The 20,849-nt window shown below is 38.0% G+C and overlaps 1 protein-coding gene across 13 annotated transcripts in view; it reads left to right on the plus strand.

The window, feature by feature from the left end:
• LOC109676368 (uncharacterized) overlaps window positions 1-13,732 on the plus strand; it is a 33,696-nt gene extending 19,964 nt beyond the window's left edge. For 10 of the 13 annotated variants that reach the window (XM_074053704.1, XM_074053710.1, XM_074053707.1 and 7 more), the window contains 3 exons: window positions 6,150-6,276; window positions 6,488-6,539; window positions 7,188-13,732. In XM_074053704.1, coding sequence (XP_073909805.1) covers window positions 6,150-6,276; window positions 6,488-6,539; window positions 7,188-8,565 — 1,557 coding nt within the window. In that variant the 3' untranslated portion in view covers window positions 8,566-13,732. Of the gene's footprint in view, window positions 1-3,912; window positions 4,062-6,149; window positions 6,277-6,487; window positions 6,540-7,187 lie in introns of all 13 variants that reach the window. The other 3 variants (XM_074053714.1, XM_074053705.1, XM_074053716.1) reach the window with 3 other exon arrangements.
• Window positions 13,733-20,849: the final 7,117 nt, after the last annotated feature.

Raw genomic sequence — 20,849 nt, forward strand, 5'->3', positions numbered from 1 at the left:
GCAAGTTACTCATGGACATCACACCAGCATTCATAATTTAATATAGACAAACATCACAATCATATTGAATAAAGAACCAGGTGTGTCCCAGGGTACTTATATGTCTTCTTTCCATTTGAAACCCAAACTGGTTTGCTTCATCTCTGGCATCATGTATTCAATGAACTGCTATCATCACAGAAACCACTGGCTCATGGTCTTGACTGTCAGATCAACATGTATTAACACATCAATTAGCCCTTCATCTATGCTGATTTTTATGATTGTAAATCTTATAGACTTGAATATGCTATTGCAGTAGCTAAAACCTATACATAGGTTCTACTTCATACTCTTAATAACTATCAACATGATGAGATACCTAGTGCCCCACCAAATCCAAGTATATCATATACTGTGCACAACCTTGACCCTTAGCAGAAGTCCCTTTTGCCTCACTACTGATAACTGATCTAGTAATATTGTTTCAGTATTATTCAATAATTCTCCTGTCTTTAGATTTAATAAAAAATGAATCAAACACGGGGGAGTTTTTGTTCATTTGTTAATTTCCTAACAGTTTTTCTTTACATGATCTATGTTCTTAGATTATATGTCTTTGTTTATGTTTAGAGAACTTTCAACAATTTACAAAATTCAGATACTGGTAACACATTCTGTGAATTTTAAAATATTTTCCTTGTCTTCTGGCTGTACAATTTCATTCACTTTCATGTTGATTCTTTGTTCTTCTTGTTCTTGTCCTCTGTTGAGCACCTAAGTGATAGTTTCATTGAACTTCTTGTATCTCCATCTTTATAATTTCTATATAATCCATTGATGATTTCTCAGTCTGTACTGATATTAACTTCTGTGTACATAGTATTTCCACTTTGCTGTTTCTTCAACATGCTTGCCTACAATCCTCTGATTCTACTTTAGACTGTCCCAAGAATGTCTTTGTGAAATGAATCTGTTGCCTATGGTTTTTCACCATTCAATATTCTCATTGTCAAAATAAAATTTTGGACCTAAGGCCCAAGCTCCTTAGTTGTATCATTCTACTTCCAGCTAATTGCCCTTCAATTTCAATGAAAGAAGCAGGGAAAGGAGAATTATGACACAGCTAGGGATATGCTGTGAGATGAAGCATATCAGTGTAAGCACTGAGCTCATGCTCATCATATGCAGGTTACGGACATGAAATTGGCAAAGATTGAAATAGGGAAAGAACAAGGGGCAGTATTCAAAGGTATGCATAGGTAAAGGGTTCCAGTCACAGGTGTGGTCTAGTTGTTATCACTCAGCTGTAGTTCTGGGAGAGGTTCTGGATTTGTTATCCAAAAGATGGTCCTTCCAAAGGAGGGTCTACTGTTGGGAGTAGATTTGGTTTCAGGTCATGAAGAAAATATCTATCTTCTCCTTCCTAGATTCCAGTGGGGCTGCATGGTGACTGCCAAGAATGGCTCAGAGAATAGACTGATTGTAAATGAAGAGATGCCATGTTTTTTCCTGATTTTAGTTGATGGACTGAGTATGGAGTCCATGCTTTTTAGCAAAAGCAGTCTGAGGAACTTCTACAATGCTTTCTGTCTGACGATCCACATTTCCCTGTCTCATCATATTTGTTGTTATTTGTTTCTTGTGTGTGAACAGTGAATACGGTATTATTTTCATGCACAGTTTTTCCATTTTCCTGGCCTGGCCTAGAACTACAATTTTCCTGAGATCATAGGAGATTTGTCCCCATGGGAAAATGTGTGTGAAATTCTCTCAGCATATTCTAGGCTCCATTTCCCAGTTGAAGAACAAGGGTCCATTCTGAAAAGCAGGTTCTGCTTAACTACAATGAGTCCCCAAGCCAGACCAGGTAGGGACCAGGGAGGAGGCCTAAACTGCTGAGGGCTGTTGCTGGGTTCAATTATTTTGTAATTGCTCTCCCCCAGGTAAGAGATCACTTCCTCTGTTTCTCAGATCTCAAGGGGTGGGTTCTGGATCCCTAGCCAGTGAGAACTACATGGGAAGTGGTGAATCACAGGCTGGTCTAAGGAGGACCCTCTGCTTATTACAGGAAATGACTTCCAGTCTCTACCATTTTGGTGTGATAGTTACAGCTTCTCATCTACCTAGTAACTGTGCTTGCTTATTGGTATTTTCTTCATTTCTTTCTTTTTTTTTGCAGAACTGGGGCTTGAAGTCAGGGTGTACTCCTTGAATCACTCTGCCTTCCTTTTTTTGTGAATTACTTTGTTAAGACATGGTCTCACAATCCATTTGCCTGGTCTGGCTTCAAAACATGACCCTCCTGATCTCTTCTTACTGAGTAGCTAGGTTTATAGATGTGAGCCATTCACATCCTGGTTGTTCTTACTTTCTTGACTGATGATGGGTAGATTGAAGGAATAGGTGTGAGAAATCCTTGTCCATATTGATAAGTAACTGATACTAACATACTGTGACCACACCAGGCCTTTTTTACTATTCTACTGAAGTTTCACTTGCCCTGTCCTGCAAGTAGGTCCTTCTCTGTGAAAACAGTGGCTATATCCTTAGATGCTGAGTGTTGAGTATTCTAAGCAGACTCCTGGCCCCATTTCCACGTGAAAGCAACAGAGTTCTTTAGAAAAGCAAGGTGCAGGTTCTGCTTAAATACAATGCATCCCCACGTGGGGGAACATAAGGTCCAGGGAGGAGGCCTGGTCTCCTAAGGTCTGTGCCTGGAATCACTTACAGGACCTGCATTTTGCCAGGTGGGGTATCACTTCTCCTGTCACAGAGATCTAAGGTGACAGGGCCCAGATTCAGTAGCCAATGAAAATTGCTTAGGAAAAAACTGTACAGGCTGACCAATCATAATCCAATGGGAGGAACGACTAGCATCTAATCCTTGGAAAATGACTTTCTGGTTCCCATCATTTTCTGAATTACTGAGGTTTCTTTTGATATGGATGCTGTGGGATTCAATCTCATTCCCACTACATGTGTGCTCCACTAGATTGGAGGTCAGAAGCCAATCATCATAAAAGGCCAAAGTCGTGTTTGTGACTAGTGTCCTCTCAGGAAGATGAGGATATTGCACCTGCTTGAAACAGTTGTAGAGACCTTGTCCTCTGTAGCACAGAGCTGGAGTCTGATGCCTTAGTTGCAAGGAGTACCTTGTGGCCCTCCATCCTAAATATAGGGTGTGGATTTGCAAAGATGAGCAGGACCCTGTTATCATGTGCTCTACCTCTGAGTTACCTCATCTATCCTGGAGCCCTTGATTCTTTCCCCAAATGAGGTGATGGTGGGAGGTAGTAGGTTCCTAGCTGAGAAGCTATGATCATTGGTGTCCCCACTCCCTCCAAAATTCTCAGGGTAAAATTGATGGTTCTGAAGTATGTAAAAATGTGGAAGCAGGGTTTTAAATGCACATCCAGATCCCAGACATGTGCTACTTAGGGTTTTAGGAAATTCCTAAATTTACAGAGAGCTCACATTGCACAACTTACTGCAATGGTGGTGCACTTACACTTGGGTATCAAATGGGAGGGTTGAGATTGGAAACTTATCATGAGCATAATTGATGTTTTCTTTGCCCTGTGTCTACACAGCATTTTCCAAATTTGAAAAGAAGATTGAGGCAAGATATGAACACAGGGTCTCAGTGTCAGGAAAACCCCAAAAACAGAGTGCAGGTATCTCAAAGAAAGGCTATTTTTTCAAAAGTGGTAAAGAGGACCAAAACGTAGTATAAAGAAGCTGAGAGATAATGGGTAATAGGGACCCTTAAATTAGGTTGTGAACCAAAGATCCTTGGCCTTGAGATTGTGTTTCATGTAATAATAAAGAAAGAGTTGATGTAGTGACTCAGGCTGAGGATGAGTCAGAGACTTCCTGGGAAGACTATAGAATTTCATTAGGATACTTTATATAGTTAAGATTCTTTTTCAGATGATCAAGTAAGATGATGAATTTGAGGTGGATCGTGGAAGAATGAAAAATGTGAGCTTCCCTTGTTGGGCATCTAAGAATAATGGGAACATGAATGATGGTGGGGTGGTAATCTTAACCACTGGTGTTGCCAAGATTACTTTGCTTAGGTAAGTTTTCAGTTGCTTGTGTTTTCATTCATATAATTTGTCTAGTCACAATATAATTTGTGACAATTGAGGAAGCCTGTCATAGACCATGTTAAAGTCAGAGACCTTTAGGATCTCCAGCTAAAAGAAAGGATTTATTCACTTGAGAGGTTATTTTCTTTGGTGATATATTTAAAAAACTGCATTTGTTGTTCATCACAAGTTCTGGCACAGAATTACTAAAACTCTTAATATACCTTGAACAAGAGGAACAACTTTGATTGTTATCCTTTGCTCCTTTAAGTGGTATCTACACAAATGCTAGTTAGGTGGTACATGCTACCATCCAAGATAAACAAGGGTCCCTCAAACCGTGATCCTTCTGACTTCAGCCTCCGAAGTACTTAGTATGACAAGTGTGAGCCATCAGGGTCTAAAAAGTTCTTCCTTCTGTATTGTGTATTGTAATCATCTTTTACCTTGGAAATAGAAGTAGCCATTGCTGGAAAGTTACTGATTAGTGGTTTGAAGTAGGAAGATAACACTAGGAGGAAGGCAATCTTAGGTAATCTTATATTAATATAGGTTCATTAAAACTTGAATTTGTTTTGTTTATGTCTTTTTTGTTTGTATCATTTACTTTAATTTTTCCAGTACTTTGAATAGACTGTATGGCCCAATCCCCAAAAATAACGAGAGCAAAAAGACTTGAAGTATTCAGATTTTATCTTTCCTATTTCCCATGGAATTGGATCATTGTCCATGATATTGGAGAATATATTATGTGTTTTCAAGGAGGAACTAGGGTCCAGATTTTTTGCTTTTAGCCACCATTGTATGATGTGTTTTCTGTCATCAATCAATTTTCTCTTACTTCAACATCAAAGGAAGACTGGTTCCCATTTCTCTGAGGTCTGTTTGTTAAACCCTTTCTCATAGTACAGTGTCCTTGATAATGTAGTTGGAGCATTATTTATATAACATGATAGGACACTTTGTGTTCTTTCCTTTGCACTCTTCCATTCTTCTTCTTCATTATTCTTCCTTTTCTGATAGTGGTTCTTGCTATGTAGATCAGTCCAGTGTTTAACCTGTGATCGTTCTGGTGGAATTCCAAGGTTAGGCCTCCACAAGTGGGTCAAGGGATCACTTTCTTATTCCAATTATTTTTTATTGCTGTGTGCAATTTATGATACTGATTACACTTTGAAAAGTTGTTTTGTTCATGAGTTTTAAGGTGTATTTTTGAAATTCCAAAATTGTATACGCCTTTGTTGATGTGATGACTTGTTGAAATCTATCTATTTCTAGGGACACTTGCCACATTTCTCCTTTCTACACTGTGTTTTTGCATGCTAAAGCAAAAACTAACTTTATCTGAGTGGTACTTCATGAATCTTATTTAGCTTTAACTTTGGGTCGGTCTGTAAGAAACCAGGTAGAAGCTTCCAAGTGTTCTCTCTTCATACAGTCATCAAGGAGGTGCTCAATTAAAAAAAAAAACCACAAAATTACTGTTTACAAAACAGAATACTGTTTGTCATACTAACTCTCTATTCATAACAATGAGTGCATTGTGGGTTATCTTACTACAAACTCCTTCTGGTGAACATTGCAGAAATGTGCAAATAATGATAAATAGTATGTATACAGTAAGATTATTGGAATAAATTGCTTCAGGACACTCTCCCCTTTTTACACTTAATATTTGGTTTGGTGAGGTTCATCTCATTAGCAGTTCTGCAATGCCAGTAGACATGAAACTTTTACTCATGTATTAAAAGCATGATTTCTGCAGTCTATTTTCACCTGATATTCCTGTAATGGAAATTAAGAAGGAAATTGTCAATAGATTGCTACAATATCAGTGTATAAAATGTAATTTTTGTGACCATGCTCTACTTTGGATTTAAGAAATTGGTCCAGTGAGATATCAGAATTATCATGAAGTGCCTCTGAGTATAGATGGAGAATGAGAGTGTGATAAAAATAAAATGCATTGAATATGTGGAGACCACAGTACCATGTGAACTTATTACACAGAGACTGTGTGTTTCCACTACTGTGACACTCACAATTCTTCTCACAAATGTGTGTGGGACAAATTAGGAGCCCCTGACTGTTGAGGATGTTGCTGTGAACTTCACCCTAGAAGAATGGGGCTGCTTGAATCCTTCCCAAAAGAAGCTCTACAGAGAAGTGATGCTAGAAATCTATAGCAACCTGTCCTACATAGGTAAATATGGCATCATTACCTTATAAAAACTCTACAGTAGTGTTGTGACTCATTGGCATTGTTGCTTCATGGGGTGTTTAAAAAAGGACAGTAATGGTTCATATACATGCATGATCATATTATACCATGAAAATAGCTGAAGTTCCAAATTGTTCTTTCACATTGATTGCATACTAATTATTTCTCTGTGTCTATACCTTACAAACAAAAGAAGAAAATGAAAATATCGAAGAGGACTTCAGCAATCCCAGAAGAAATATGAGGTAATTTGTACTCATGACCAAAATAGTGGACATCAGGTGTTGCATTGACAAAAGATTTGGTAACCATGGAAATGAGACCGCAACTTCTACTTATAAATTTCTGAAATCAGTGAAAACTTTCTCTAAGTTCAGAAAAATAAGTTAGCAATCCAGAATCAAAAAATTCAAACTCAAATATGTGCCATAATTCTTAATGTATTTTGTCCTAAGAAGTCACAAGAGACACTACCCTATTACTCAATATATAAAAATCAGCCCACTCTGTACGCAAACCAATTTAACTATATTACATCCAGTTCTGTCCCAGTGAGATTACCATGTGCACTGGTATAGACTGGAACATTTTCAACCTATGTCCTCATGTTCTTTCTTGTATTTCACAACATGCTTTTGATCCAAGGCATCTCAATAAGCACTTTAAGTGTATTTCAGTGTAGTAAAACTCATTCAGTTTTGTCAAACACCTAACATGGAAATGGTATTATGGAAATAAATATGAACACCACTATATCAGTAAAAGCTGTCCTCAGGCCCTGCTGCATAACATGTAGTACATTTGTGTTCATAAATCCTGCAGAAACAAACACCATAAATTCTCTTAATAAATCATTAATAGGATAACAAGGATAATCTTTTTCTGTTTTGCAGACCTGAAGTGTTAGAGAGACTGCATGAGCATAAACAACATATTCAATGTGGAGAATCCTTTCTCCCAACTTCAGAGAATATTGTAACCAAAGAAACTCTGCTTAGAATTGCACCATGGAAAAGCAATATATGTAATTCTTATGGTAAATCCCTCACTGATTGCAAGGCTCTTCTAATCCGTGAAAGGATACACAGTGTAGTGAATTCTCATGGATGGAAACAATGTGGAAAAGCCTGCACTCAATCTGATACCTTTCACATTCATGAAACATCTCACATTAGTGAGAAACCCTATGGATATAAAAAATTGGGGAAAGCCTACACTCATTCCAGTATCCTTCATATTCATGAGAGAATTCACAGTGGAGAAAAATCCTATGGATGTAAGCAATGTGGGAAAGTTTTCACTCAAGCCAGTTACCTTCAAATTCATAAAAGGACTCACACTGGAAAGAAACCATATGGATGTAAGAAATGTGGGAAATTCTTCACCCATGCGTGTTACCTTCGATATCATGAGAGAACTCACACTGGAGTAAAACCCTATGCGTGTAAGCAATGTGGGAAAATTTTTGCTCAGGCAAGTAACCTTCGAATTCATGAAAGAACTCACACTGGAGAGAAACCTTATGGATGTGAGCAGTGTGGAAAAGCCTTTATTCAATCCAGTAATCTTCAGAGACATAGTAGAACTCACACTGGGGAGAAACCCTATGTATGTAAGCATTGTGGGAAAGCTTACCATCATTCCAGTAACCTTCGTATTCATGAAAGAGCTCACACTGGAGAGAAAGTCTATGTATGTAAGCAATGTGGGAAAGTTTTCACACAAGCCAGTTACCTTCGAATTCATGAAAGAACTCACACTGGAGAGAAACCCTATGGTTGTAAGAAATGTGGGAAAGTTTTCGCTCAAGCCAGTTACCTTCGGATTCATGAAAGAACTCACAGTGGAGAGAAACCCTATGGATGTAAGCAGTGTGGGAAAGCCTTTAATCAAGACAGTCATCTTCAGAGACATAGTAGAACTCACAGTGGAGAGAAACCCTATGGATGTAAGCAATGTGGGAAAGCCTATGCTTATTCCAGTAACCTTCGTATTCATGAAAGAACTCACAGTGGAGAGAAACCATATGGATGTAAGCAATGTGGGAAAGCCTTTAATCGAGCCAGTCACCTTCAGAGACATAGTAGAACTCACACTGGAGAGAAACCCTATGATTGTAAGCAATGTGGGAAAGTCTACACTGATTGTAGGAACCTTCGTATTCATGAAAGAACTCATAGTGGAGAGAGCACTGTGAAAGTAAGCAGGGTTCAAAAGACTTCAATGGACACATCCACCTTAATGTGGACAGAAGAACTCATGCACAAGTGAAAACTTATGGATATATGCAGTGTAAGGAAGTGTTCACTCATTCCAGTCACCTTTGAAGCCCTGAAGGAACTCACACTGAACACAAACCTTATGGGTGTAACCAATGTGGGGAAAGTGTTCACATGCCCCTCTACCCTTAAAAGACATAAAGGCACTTAGACTGGAGAGACAAGCTGAGGATATGAGCAATTTCCAGTGACATTAACAAATGTGAACTCACTCTGCAGAGAAACTCTATGAATGTAAGGAATTAGAGACAACCTATACTCTATCCAGTATCCTTCATACTCATCAAAGAATGCAAACAGGACAAAGCCAGTAGATGTAAGCAATGTGGAAAGCCTCCCTTAGTTCTTGTACCTCTCATGCACCTGAAAGAACTCATGGTATAAATAAATACTAGTGTCATGCCAAATATGATAAAACATTCACATATCCCTGTCTCGAAAATCATGAATGAACTCAGAAATACTATCAATGTAAGTAATGGAGGAATGCCTTCACATTTTCCAGTAGTCTTCTTTGATATGACACAATTCACATTGTAGCACAATGCTGTACATGTGTGTAGTGTGACTAGGCCTTCACACATTCCACTGCTCCTCCAAAACATACAAAATTAAAAATGGAGACTAACTGGATTAAGAAAGCAATGTGGAAAGTCTTCACTCATTTATTTCCATGACTTCAAACATGAATGTCCACACACTGGAGAGAAAATTATAGGTGTAAGTATAATGAACCTGTCTGTGTTCATTCTATTCACCATCAAACAAATGTAATAATACAATTTGTGACTAACCTTACAGAACCAACATATATGGGAATATATTTTCTCATTTCCATTACCAAAAAATGCGTGTAAGATATCACAGTGGAGTGAAAATCTATATATTGAAGTAATGAGGGAAAGACATCACCTATCATGCTTCCTTTTAGCAACATGAAGGAACTCCATTCTCTCACTCATGACACTGCCCAATTCATGTAACTTTTGTTAATAAGAGCATACCATGTTACCTGCTTTCCTACAGACATATGATGAAAAATGGTGTCAAGAGAACATTTGACTGATGACTTTTGCTTCCAGAGAATGGACTGTACCTCCAAGCCACACATCACAACCAGTGTGTTTTCTCCTAGTTATTTTGGAACAAGGGCCTGTGAACTCTTTGCCTAGAATGACCTCCAATCATGGTCCTCCTGGCGTACCCTCTCAAGTACTGAGATTACTGGCCTGAGCCATTAGCAATTGGCTTAAAATTTCTTAGAGATCTGTTGAGTATGTTTGTCCAATTTTTTCTCTAGAAACAGTATTTATGCTTCTTATTCTGATACCAGCCAGTGAAAACAGCCAGATGGAATCCTGCATCAATAGACTTGCTTAAGTGCTGGAAGGAGTGGCTTAAGAATTTCTTTTATGTTGGACTGGAATTTGGACTCAGCACCACATGCTTGCTGCCCAGGTTTTCTACCAATTAAGACACATTGCCAGCCCTTTGTGTATCTTTTTGATTGTGACTTTAATATGCTGTACATTTTATAGTGAGACAGTGGCTTATTTAACTGGATATGTATAATAGGCTGACTTTGAATTTAGGATGTTCCAACCTTTGTTTTCCAAATCCTGGCATGAAAAACATGTGAAATGATATTTGTGAATGGTTTAGATTTTATATATCTTGTTTCCCATTACAATTTGTATATTGTCCAAGACATAGACAACGATAGAAAGCATGTTTTCAAGTAGAACTTGGATTTATCCTTTTATCATATTTTAAAGTGTTTATTGATTTGGCCACCATTGTATGATGCCTGTTCTGTCAAGAATCAATTTTCTCTTTACATTGAAATCTAGTGAGGACTCCTTTGATTTCCATTGATATCTGTTTCTTAATCTCTTTAGAAATATAAAGATATAAAATCTCTTTATATAGCACATTTAATAGTACAGTTTCAAGATTTCTTAATATTAGACTATACATCACTTGTTATTCTCTTCTTTCTCTTGCCCTTTCTTCTTTTCTTGTCATTCTTTTTTCAAGATTATTGCTGTGTAGACCCCTCCAATGCTTAATCCATAATCTTTCTGTTGGATTTACAATTTGGGCCTCTTTTTTGTCCCAAAGGAACAAAAATTTGGGCCTTATTGTGAGAATAGAGGATCAGTTTCTTTGTTTCCTTTTTCTTTTTTTTTTTCTGGTCTTGGGATTTGAACTCAGACCTTTTTGCTACCCACGCATATAGTGTACCCTATGACCCACCCCTTTTTTGTGTGTTAAGTATTTTTAAGGTAGGCTCCTTCAAAGTGTGTCAAACATAAGCCTCCTGATTGCTCCTCTTCGGCAGCTAGGATTAAGGTTTGAACTATTAGTGCCCACGTCTGGGGATTGCTTTCTTTTTCCAGTGAATTGAAATGCCTTAAGGCATTTATTCTACATAATATAATTTGTAAAGTGGATTTTGCTCCATAGCTTACACTGTATTGGTGGAATTAGAGAGTTGCAAACATCCATGAGAACCAGGATAACTCAGAGTAAATACAGTCAGTTAGGCACAAAAAACTACTCCTTCTCCTTGATAGGGAAATATGAGAAATAGGACAAAAAATATAGCCATATTATTTTCTTTAAAAAAATGCTTATTGGCAATGCTATACAAAAATGCTAAGAGGCATATGGAGGAATGACCTCAGTAAACAGCACATGTGATCAAACTTCTTCACAAGATAAAGGGCATATTAGAAGAGTGTTAGGGATTTTTGAGGTCACTGCTTGGTAAAACAATTTACAAAGAAATGAGCATAGGGTAAGCCAGAGGTTTATTTGGTAAGCAATGAGGAACTAACCAAATGGTTGCAACACAGTAGTGGCATTGTTGGTCACCATCTCAGGCCCTGTTCTGGGAGAGTTTCCAGAGTTCTAATCTGCAAGGTATTCCACCTAAGCCATTTAAGTCTAAGTTATAAGTCCTTGTTATTTAAGTCTCAAAGTAGAAATGCCTTTATCAAATAGAACACAACATCATTAAAAGTCAGAATACTTCTAGTTCAATACACTGTGCAGGTGAAAATAACTCCATGAGTATGGACCAAAAAAAAAAATAATAATTTGTCTTTACTTAAATAGAAGGGCTTGGCAAAAAATAAGAGTTTGCCATCTATCAGAGGTCCCAGTAAGGGCTTGACTGTCTACTATCCCTATGTAAGATCAGTTCTTTAAAACCTCTTGGCTTTAGTAAGCTCTTGAAGTCTGGCACAAGTGACTCCATCTAAATTGGGACAGCTCTCCCCTCTTGTCTCCAAACTGACTAAGAGCCTCCTCTGACTTTTTCCCTTTAACTTTTCCCCCAGAATACATACTCATTACCTTTCTATATTCTTTCTGATTATTGATTTGTTGACTTTGTAACCTGTATTTTTAAAATGATTTTATAAGAATTTTAAATTTAAATATTTTTCTTCCAGTTACACTTATATTTGTACTATGCACACCCTTGAAGAAAGGCAATTTAAATCTGTTTATAAGTAACTTAAAAACACTTTTGTTAATCTTATTATGAAAGAATTGAATGTAAATTACACTCATGACAAAATAAAAAACAGATTGAGGTTACTGTCCAAAAAAATCCCTGTGTTTTAGTTAGACTTGTTAGACATAAAACTTTGAAAAACTTTTATTTAAAGTAGCAGCAGAAGTGGTGGAGAGGAGAACAGCAAACTTTCATTTCTTGGCATTAAACCAATAATAAGAATCATCCTAAAGATGTAGAAACACATGCATATGCAGGAAAGTTTTAAATTAGCCATCCACAAATATCAACTTCAGCATGCATTCAGTTCAAGAACATGTAAAAATTAACTAAGTGGCCACAAGTACAATGATCTCTTATTTAAAAAGTTTTAGGAGCAGATTGAGATGTTTCTCGTGCTGATCTTTTAGGAATCATTTCGGTTAGCTTGATATCTAAAGCAAGATTCAATTCTAGGAATGTGTTTTGGTTCACTTTCAGTCTCCAATAAGACTGTTACCATAGCTATCAGATTTTTGTATCTAATATGTGAATCATACAACACACATACACAGAATTCACTCAATGACACAGTAAACAATAACATTTATTCTGAGTGCACTCAAAGATAGTGAGGGCTTTACTTTTGCCCTAGGGTTTTTTTTTTTTATAATCTCTAATAATAATTTCCCTTGGGCTACAGTAGCTTACATTGGGCTACCATACCTTTGTTATTAGGCAAACATTTGAAGTAAATTTAGGGAGCCTATCCTTGAGTGTAGGGTTGGCACCCCATATACTTGTCTGGACAAAGGATATAGGATGCACAAGTAGGACATATAATTTCACAGTAAATTTTTTAAAATTGGAATTTGTATGACAAGCTGAAAAAAGGGAAGACTTATGGTAAAAAGGATCGTATCTGCATTGATACAAGGAATTGTAAAAGGAAGAGTGAATTAATTCATGAAGAGTTAATCTTAGGTAAGGGGCCTGTTGATACATATCCAAATGGCTTATTGAATCCATAGCAGAAATCAACAGTGCTTTCCTTTTGCCTTTCAGCTAATGCCATAACCTAGAAAACTGAGATTTTAATTTAAATACTTTGCATATTTTTAGACATAACATTAAAATTTTGTCTTTTGTCTTTCCTGACTGTGTGCAAGTGAGGCTGAGGGCATGGGTCCACAATCCAAACATATGGTACCTTAGCAAAGAGAACACATGGGCCAACCCTGGGTCAACCCCTGCAGTAACCTGGATATGGTCTCTACCCTCTGCTGGTCTGGACATATCTGCAATGGAAAACAGCCTTTCTTAAAAGCAAGACTTAAAGGAGAAAAGCTGTTAGTGTGTTCAGGCACATTTAGAGGCTTAATTTTATGTGGAAGATCAGGAGGTCTGTACAGAAAAGTAGCTCCAGTCATCAGCCAGATGTCATTTAGATTTGCAATTGATCTCATGTTTGCAGTTCTGGGACGATGTAAATCACTGAAAAGTCTGAGAGAACTGACTTGACCAGAATTTTCCATTCCATTTCTCCTTTGTCCATTTCTTTCTCTGTTGTCCTCACACAGATGGCTGCCTGGGAGAGGAGACATGTGCAGAATATAGAGTAGGAAGGGTAAAAGTAACCTCCATAATGGCTGAGAAAGATTTAGAGAAAAGAGTTTCAAAGTTAAACATTTTGTATATCTTGGGAGATGAGGAAAGTGGAAAGCATGACATAAACAAGAGTTGAAGTCGGAGAAGTCAGTTTTCAATAGATGATAGAAAAATGTGGGGAGGGGGTAGTATTTTTGTTTAGGAGGAGAATAGAGAGAGGGAGAGACTGGAGCATAGATGAACAGAAACCTGGATGTCGGGGAACCTCCAACCATGTCCCAAGCATTGGACATTTTTGAATCTGTGATGAATTTGGAAATAGAAACTGGCCTTTTTGGGCAAATGGCCATTATTCAGTAATTTACATTGGGGCCAAATCATTTTACAATATAAAATTAGCCATTTGGGTTTAATGGTCTTTGTGAACTCCAAAGTCTGAAAGTTGAGAGACATGACAATGGACTGCCCCTCAGGGCATTGGATGATTTTGACCAATTTGTGGATTGGAAATAAAGGTTTGGAAATTAAGAAAGTTCCAGTGGACCAAAGGTCCAATATTGAGACAATTTTGTGGGACCTTAAGGTCCCCAAACTGGACAATTCCTGTAGGACCTAGACTGAGATCCATTGGTGGTGGGTAATACCTGCAGTGGCCCTAATTGGTAGCATAGACATAGCAGATGGCAGGAGCAACACCACTGCCAACTGCTAGCCTAACTGTGCATGCATGTGGATATTTTTAGGAGTCCCCAGAGAACAGCAGGTGAAACCACTCAGTTAGTGGACAGAGGGAGTCTCTCCCTCAGCAGAGCTTTGTTGTGATCCACAGTTGGATCTCCAGGGTAGGATGTACAGACACCTGAATAGAGGAACACACTCACCAAAATTTGAAGGTCAGTGTTGGACACAGGTCTAGTGATGATAGCCTCTGTTGGAGCCATGAAAGAAAGGAAAGAGTGGGAGAGCAGTGAAAACAAGGGAGAAGACAGTGGGAAGGAGGGAGCAAGATTTCAGCCTCCAAAGAGTGTCCAAGAGTGAGCCTGGGAAGAGCTGCTGCTGTCCACTGCTTTCCAAATTGTGAGAGTGCAGAGCTGGTTGTTGAACCTACACAACTACCTCAAGTTGTGGCATCATATGTTGGAAATGAAAGAACAGTGTGGAATGGATAGACAGGAGATGACTCATATGCCAGCACAGGGTTTAATGTGGAGAGGGATCCCAGCAAGAGAGCTGAAGCCCACTGCAGCTTGCAGACTGGTAGATAATGGAGGTGGGTAGAGAAGTCCCAAGAAGGTCACTGGATGGGATAATGCTCAATGATCCCCTGACACTCCTGAGATAATGGATTATGGGTGAGTCATGGCTTAAGGTGGATGTCTAGTTTTCTTTATGTTTGGGTGGAGTGTTTTTAATAAGTTACCTTTAAGGGGGAAGGGTCCCAGGTACTACATGACTCCCTTTGTTCACCCTAACAGGATGTACAAAAAATCTTTACTTTCTTCTTCCCTACTTGCATTCACAGAAAACATTTACTCAAGGTCATTGCAATGTCAGGTATAGACAAGGTGATCATAGCTTATGCTATGAAAAAATTTTTAAAAGTTACATATGGGGTATGGATAAAGATGGGGAAAAGAATCTTCTCTGCCATAAAGCAGCACATTGTTACTTGAAATGCATTTAGCTTACTTGTAAAAGAGTTTTGTTATATTGAGGAAATAACCATAAATTCCAAAAACAGTTGATATCTTGTGTAGAAAGAAATTGTGATAATATAATTAATTAATGTAATGAAGGACTACAGCTATCTGAGTGTCTCCAATGGTATAATGCTTGCAGAGTAATCACAACACTTTGTGTTCTCCCACACTGTTCCAACAAAAGTGAATGAATAAATAAATAAATAAATAAAGGATTTAAGCATGACTGTAGAAACACACCTTAATATGAAATACATAATTTTCTAAATTTTTTACTGTTGGAATTAAAGATCCTCCAGTGTTGAAACAGACTCATGAGAGACAGAAAATCTTGAAAAGGCAATTTCTTTTGATCAAAAGGGTGCAAGGATATATTCACTCCAGCTGAGAAGACAGGTGAACACAAAATGGCTGACTGTGGATTCTCCTTATATCCCTGATGCAATTGTTCCTGTCACTTACCTGGGATTTGTGAAGTTCAAAAGTTTACAATCTTTCTCAATTGACTAAAAGTCTTGGAAATGTGTTCACATACACCATTTGGCAGGGAATTTTTGTGGTCAATGCAGTTGTACAAGAATCTGGAAGAAGAAACAGTAACCCTTTACAGCATGCAAGTCAACAAAAATGGCGACCTGAGGAATTTTAAGTAATTGAACAGGGTGAAATATACTTTTATAGAGAAGATCATTTTTCTTACAATTTCCCCCTGCTTTTAATTTAAATTCATTTCTTCAAATTCATTTAGAAGGTCATTGGCTCTGACCTTCCTGTGTTTCTAATAGAAAAAAATAATTTGGGTAGGGCAGTGGTGATTTTTTGATGAGGGCTGTCTCAATTAACAGCTGCATTAGTCCTCAACCACAAGGCATTTTGCAATATCCTGCTAAAATTAAAACTCCAGACATTACGACCAAGGAGGTTAAGAATGAGCTCATCCAACCCTTGCATCTCCCAAAAAATTTTCAATTAAGTCAGTGAAGAGATCATTTATGTCTGAAATTTCAGCTAATTCCTTGGATATGGTAGTTAATCCCTGTAGGGCCTTTGTAATAGTTCCATTGTGGGCTGAATTATTTGGTATATATGTGCAACACAAAACTCCAAATTTTGCAAACTCCAACATTTCAGCCAACATGAAGTGTAATGCTAATCTGTGTTCCCAAGCCATTTGAATAGTTGGTCCCAAATGTTTTGCTATTCTTTTGATAGTGTCCCTGAGAGAGATAAGAAGATAACCAAGAAACCAGTTACATTTACAATAGGCACCTGTCTGAAAAAAGAAATATTTACATGATAAAGCAGATAATTTAGAAAAAGTTGCCCAGCCAAATGAAAGAAGAATGAAAAGAAAGGAGGAATGAAGACAGAATAAGAAGGAAGAAAGAAAGGAAGCAAAGAAGAGATGAACAGCAGAAGCACATGACAGTAATTGAGGCAAGGCTTGGAGGGACAAGATTTCAAGCCAGCACTTGGGAAGGATCAGTCATGAAGATCAAAAGTTCCAGGTCAGATCTGGTGGCTTAGGCTTATGCCTGTCATCATTGCTAGTTACTAGGCAGAGATCAGGGGGACTGAGTTTCAAAACTAGCACAGACAAATAGTTTGCAAGACACTGTGTTGATACTATCCAACACAATAATAGTCTGTTGGAGTGGATCAAGTGTTAGTGCCTGAGCTAGCATGGATGAGTCTTGAGTTCAAATCCCATTACCACCAACAAAAGAAGTGTTCAAAAATACTCTGGACTCCACAGGGAAACCATATCTTAAGTATATATGTCCATAACATTGACAATAAAGATCAATCATACAGTGCTTGCTTAACACACAAAATAACCTGGGTTATAGTCCAGTACAAAGAAAGGTACATGATAGCATACTTTATGGTCCAGTAATGAGCAGGTTTACAGCAGCAATAGCAATATCTGCCTGCAACAAGGTTTCTCAACTTCAGCACTAGCAACATTAGGGGCTTGATATTTAATTGTGGGTAATGTACTGACCACTGCACAGTGTTTAACAATATCCTTGCTATTCATCCTCTAGATGTCACTAAATCCAGTGCCTGCTTCATATCATGACAACAGAAAATCTATGTACTCACAGACACACATGTTCCCTAGGGATGAGAGTCAGCTGGTGAAAAAATTACATGGTAGAGTTCCAGAATAGCAATTGTTAGGTCCTGACTTCAAACCCCAGAACAAAAACAACAGGAAAAATTCCTTCAATAATTTTAAAGGAATACATCACAGACAACTGTGTCCCAGAGAAAGAAAAGACAGCATATAGGATTCAAACACAAAATAACCACCTGGTTACCAAGACAGATTGTTTGAAATACTTCAGATCAAAATTTTGTTTCTTGGGAAAATTGAGTAACACCTCTGTGTTTGGGCTGAATACAACATTTGGAAGCTTCACCTGGTTTCTTTCAAACCAACACACACATAACAAGAAATAAGATTCATTACTGACAACTCAAATAAAATTAGCTGTATTCATTAAGCAAGTGAAATCACAGTGAACCAAGGAGAATGTGGCACTTTTCCTTACAAATAGATCCATTTCAACATGTCACAGCATCTAGTTGGATGCATACAATTCTCTAATTCTGAGAACACACCCAAATCTAGCAAACAACAATGAGTTACAAAGTATAGTACATATGGTAAATGGCTAACAGCATTTAATGATTAAATGATTCAATCATTTAAAATCATTGAAAAAAGAAAGTGATCTCAAAAATTGGATGCTAGTGACTCACTCCTGTTATCCTAGCTACTAAGGAGGCAGAGGTCAATTAGTTCATGAGACTGTACCTCAAGAATATTCAACATAAAAAAGGGCTGGTGGACTGGCTCAAGTGGTAGAGTATTTCCCTAGGAAGCTTAAGGCCTCAATTATAAATTTGATATGACAATAAAAATATGTAAATAAAAAGAAGGTGTTTCCTTGAACCACAAGTGCTGGCCCAAACTTGTAATTCCATTGGCTGGATCATAGATAAAATGTTGGAGTGGTCTACATAGCAAGAATGACTCTTAGAAATGAATCAAAGAATAAAAGGGAGGAGATAGACTAAAGAAGAAAGAATACAAAATGATTAATTGTCCAACCTTAATAAACAAGGTTGAAATTGTATTGTTAAAGATACTACAGTATAACAAAGAGATTTACAAGGTGCCTGAAAGATCATAGGAAGAGCTTCAAATACAAATGACCATGCTCAAAGATGTAAGGAATTGCCTGTCAGGACAGAGGAAACCAGGTCAGGACATTGTCCTTGGAACTTTGTGACAGATGTCACCTTCTGATGGGCATTTTGGTGGGTGCAGTGGAATGGACATGGGAGGCAGAGTACAGATTTGCCTGGAAGAACCTCGAGATTTTTTCCTCCTGGACATGGTGCTCCGGAGTGGTTAGTGAGCAAAGAATGCAATAGAAAGCAATGACCAGTTTGTCAGTCCAAATATCTGCTCTCAGCTGTGTTTTGAGCAGTCTGTCATAAATTACCCTCCTTGTCTGAGCAAAAAAGTAAAAAATAAATGAAAGACAAAGAAAAAAAGGAAAAGACATTTACAAATACATCTGAAACAAAAGGAAATCAGCCTTCATTGGAATTTAATATAAAGAGAAAACTGATTCCAAACAGAGCAGCCATCATGCAATATTGGCTGAAAAAATAATCTGTTAAACCCACAAGGAAAGGACAAAGCCAGTTTCTGCAGGAAAATATGAATTCTATTCTCTGTCATTACAATAATCAAATTGTATTTGAAAACAGAATAAAGATTCTATAAACACAATAAAAGAGTAGACACTCAAGGAAGCAGCCTGTTTAACACACTCTCCATGAGGAGAAGATTGTACACATTTTGAAACATAGAGACCACTGTCTCTGTGCACATGCAACCCATGATGGCTGACTTTGAGGAAGGGAGAGGAACCCTACAAAACCAGTGAATTTCATGGCTGGAATCTACACACACACTATGTTCACCACCTTCCACTATGAAATAGCTCACTACTACACAGGCTCATTGGGAAAGGTGTCAAACCCTCATCAAGAGCCAATTCAATATCCAGAGCTGCGCTCTCTTTTCCTAGCATTGCTTAACTCAAATGAATTCCCCAACACCAATGGGTATCCCATAGTTTAATTGAGGACAGTATGGAATGCAGAACTGTAGACATTTGATAAGTTTAGTAGAGTCCCACCACACTAGATCCACTGCAGATTCCAGTCTCACATGTGTTTGCTCTGTATGGTCACCAATCCCCATCCAATTTTGTCATGCTGGGGGCTTTGCACTTGCTAAGTAGGTGCTTTACCAGTTGAGCCACTTCACCAGCCCTTCCTGTGTTCTGTATTTTTGAATAGGTTCTTGCAAACTATTTGCTCAGGGCAGGCTTATTTTCCCAGGGCTGGCTTCAAACCATGATTCTCCTGATCTCTGTTTTCAAGAAGATAGGATTGCAGGCATGAGTAACTGGTCCAGGGTGCCATTTCCTATCTTGAAGTTACCTGGTGATGGCACTGTGCACCATCTCACTACTGCCATATCAACACCACCTAAAAAAGAGCCAAGGATAAACAACCAAATATGCTCCTATTGCTCAGGACATTCTGAATTTTACTTAATCTGTAGCATAACCTGAGACCAAGAGCAGCAGAAATAAACTCTGAAATTAATAAGCCATATTTTGAGGCAGCACATCTCAAAGGTATCTTATTTTTCACTGTCTATTACAGGCTTTCTTAATTGTCTCAAAGCACATTGTGACTAAACCAATGATCTGAACGTGAATGTGAATAGCTGAAAACTTACCCAGGATTACCCAAGTACTCCTGGTGAACACTGGTGATTAAAGACAAACAGCACATCATAGTTCCCATTCTCATTACACTTAGATGCCTTTCCTTTTTGAATCTACAGCAAGGTAAGCACAAACTGAATTTCCACAATTTCTGCCACAAAATTGTGATTAATTAAGCTCACAAAAACAGAACACTCATTAAGCAAACTGTCCTGAATGTTCTCTGCTTCCTCCAGGTCTGTGATCTCTGACCATGTCCAATAAAAATCAGCAAATGACACCTCCTTTATTCACACGCTAAGGACAGGCTGGTGTCGGTGAAAGAATCTCTGCTCCCAGGCAGATGTTGTCCCTTGCATCTTCCCTATTCTCTCACTTTCTTTCTCCTCCTGTTTGCTGCTCCCTATAAAACACATCCTTGCTTTGTCTCATCCTTAAGATCCTGCAGACCTTGCAGTTGGTGCTGTCCTGCCAGTGTAGCCTCCTTTCACTATGTTCATCTCATACCTCAATATGCATTTCATTTGTGGAAATACTGTTTAGATACATGCCAAGGTCAACATTAGTTATGTCTAAGAGAGCAACAGCCTCAAACCCTAAACACCTCCCCAAATCTGTTCTTCAACTGGAACACCAAATGCAT

This window comes from Castor canadensis, chromosome 14 (assembly GCF_047511655.1).
Source record: "Castor canadensis chromosome 14, mCasCan1.hap1v2, whole genome shotgun sequence".
NCBI classification, from domain to species: Eukaryota; Metazoa; Chordata; class Mammalia; order Rodentia; family Castoridae; genus Castor; species Castor canadensis.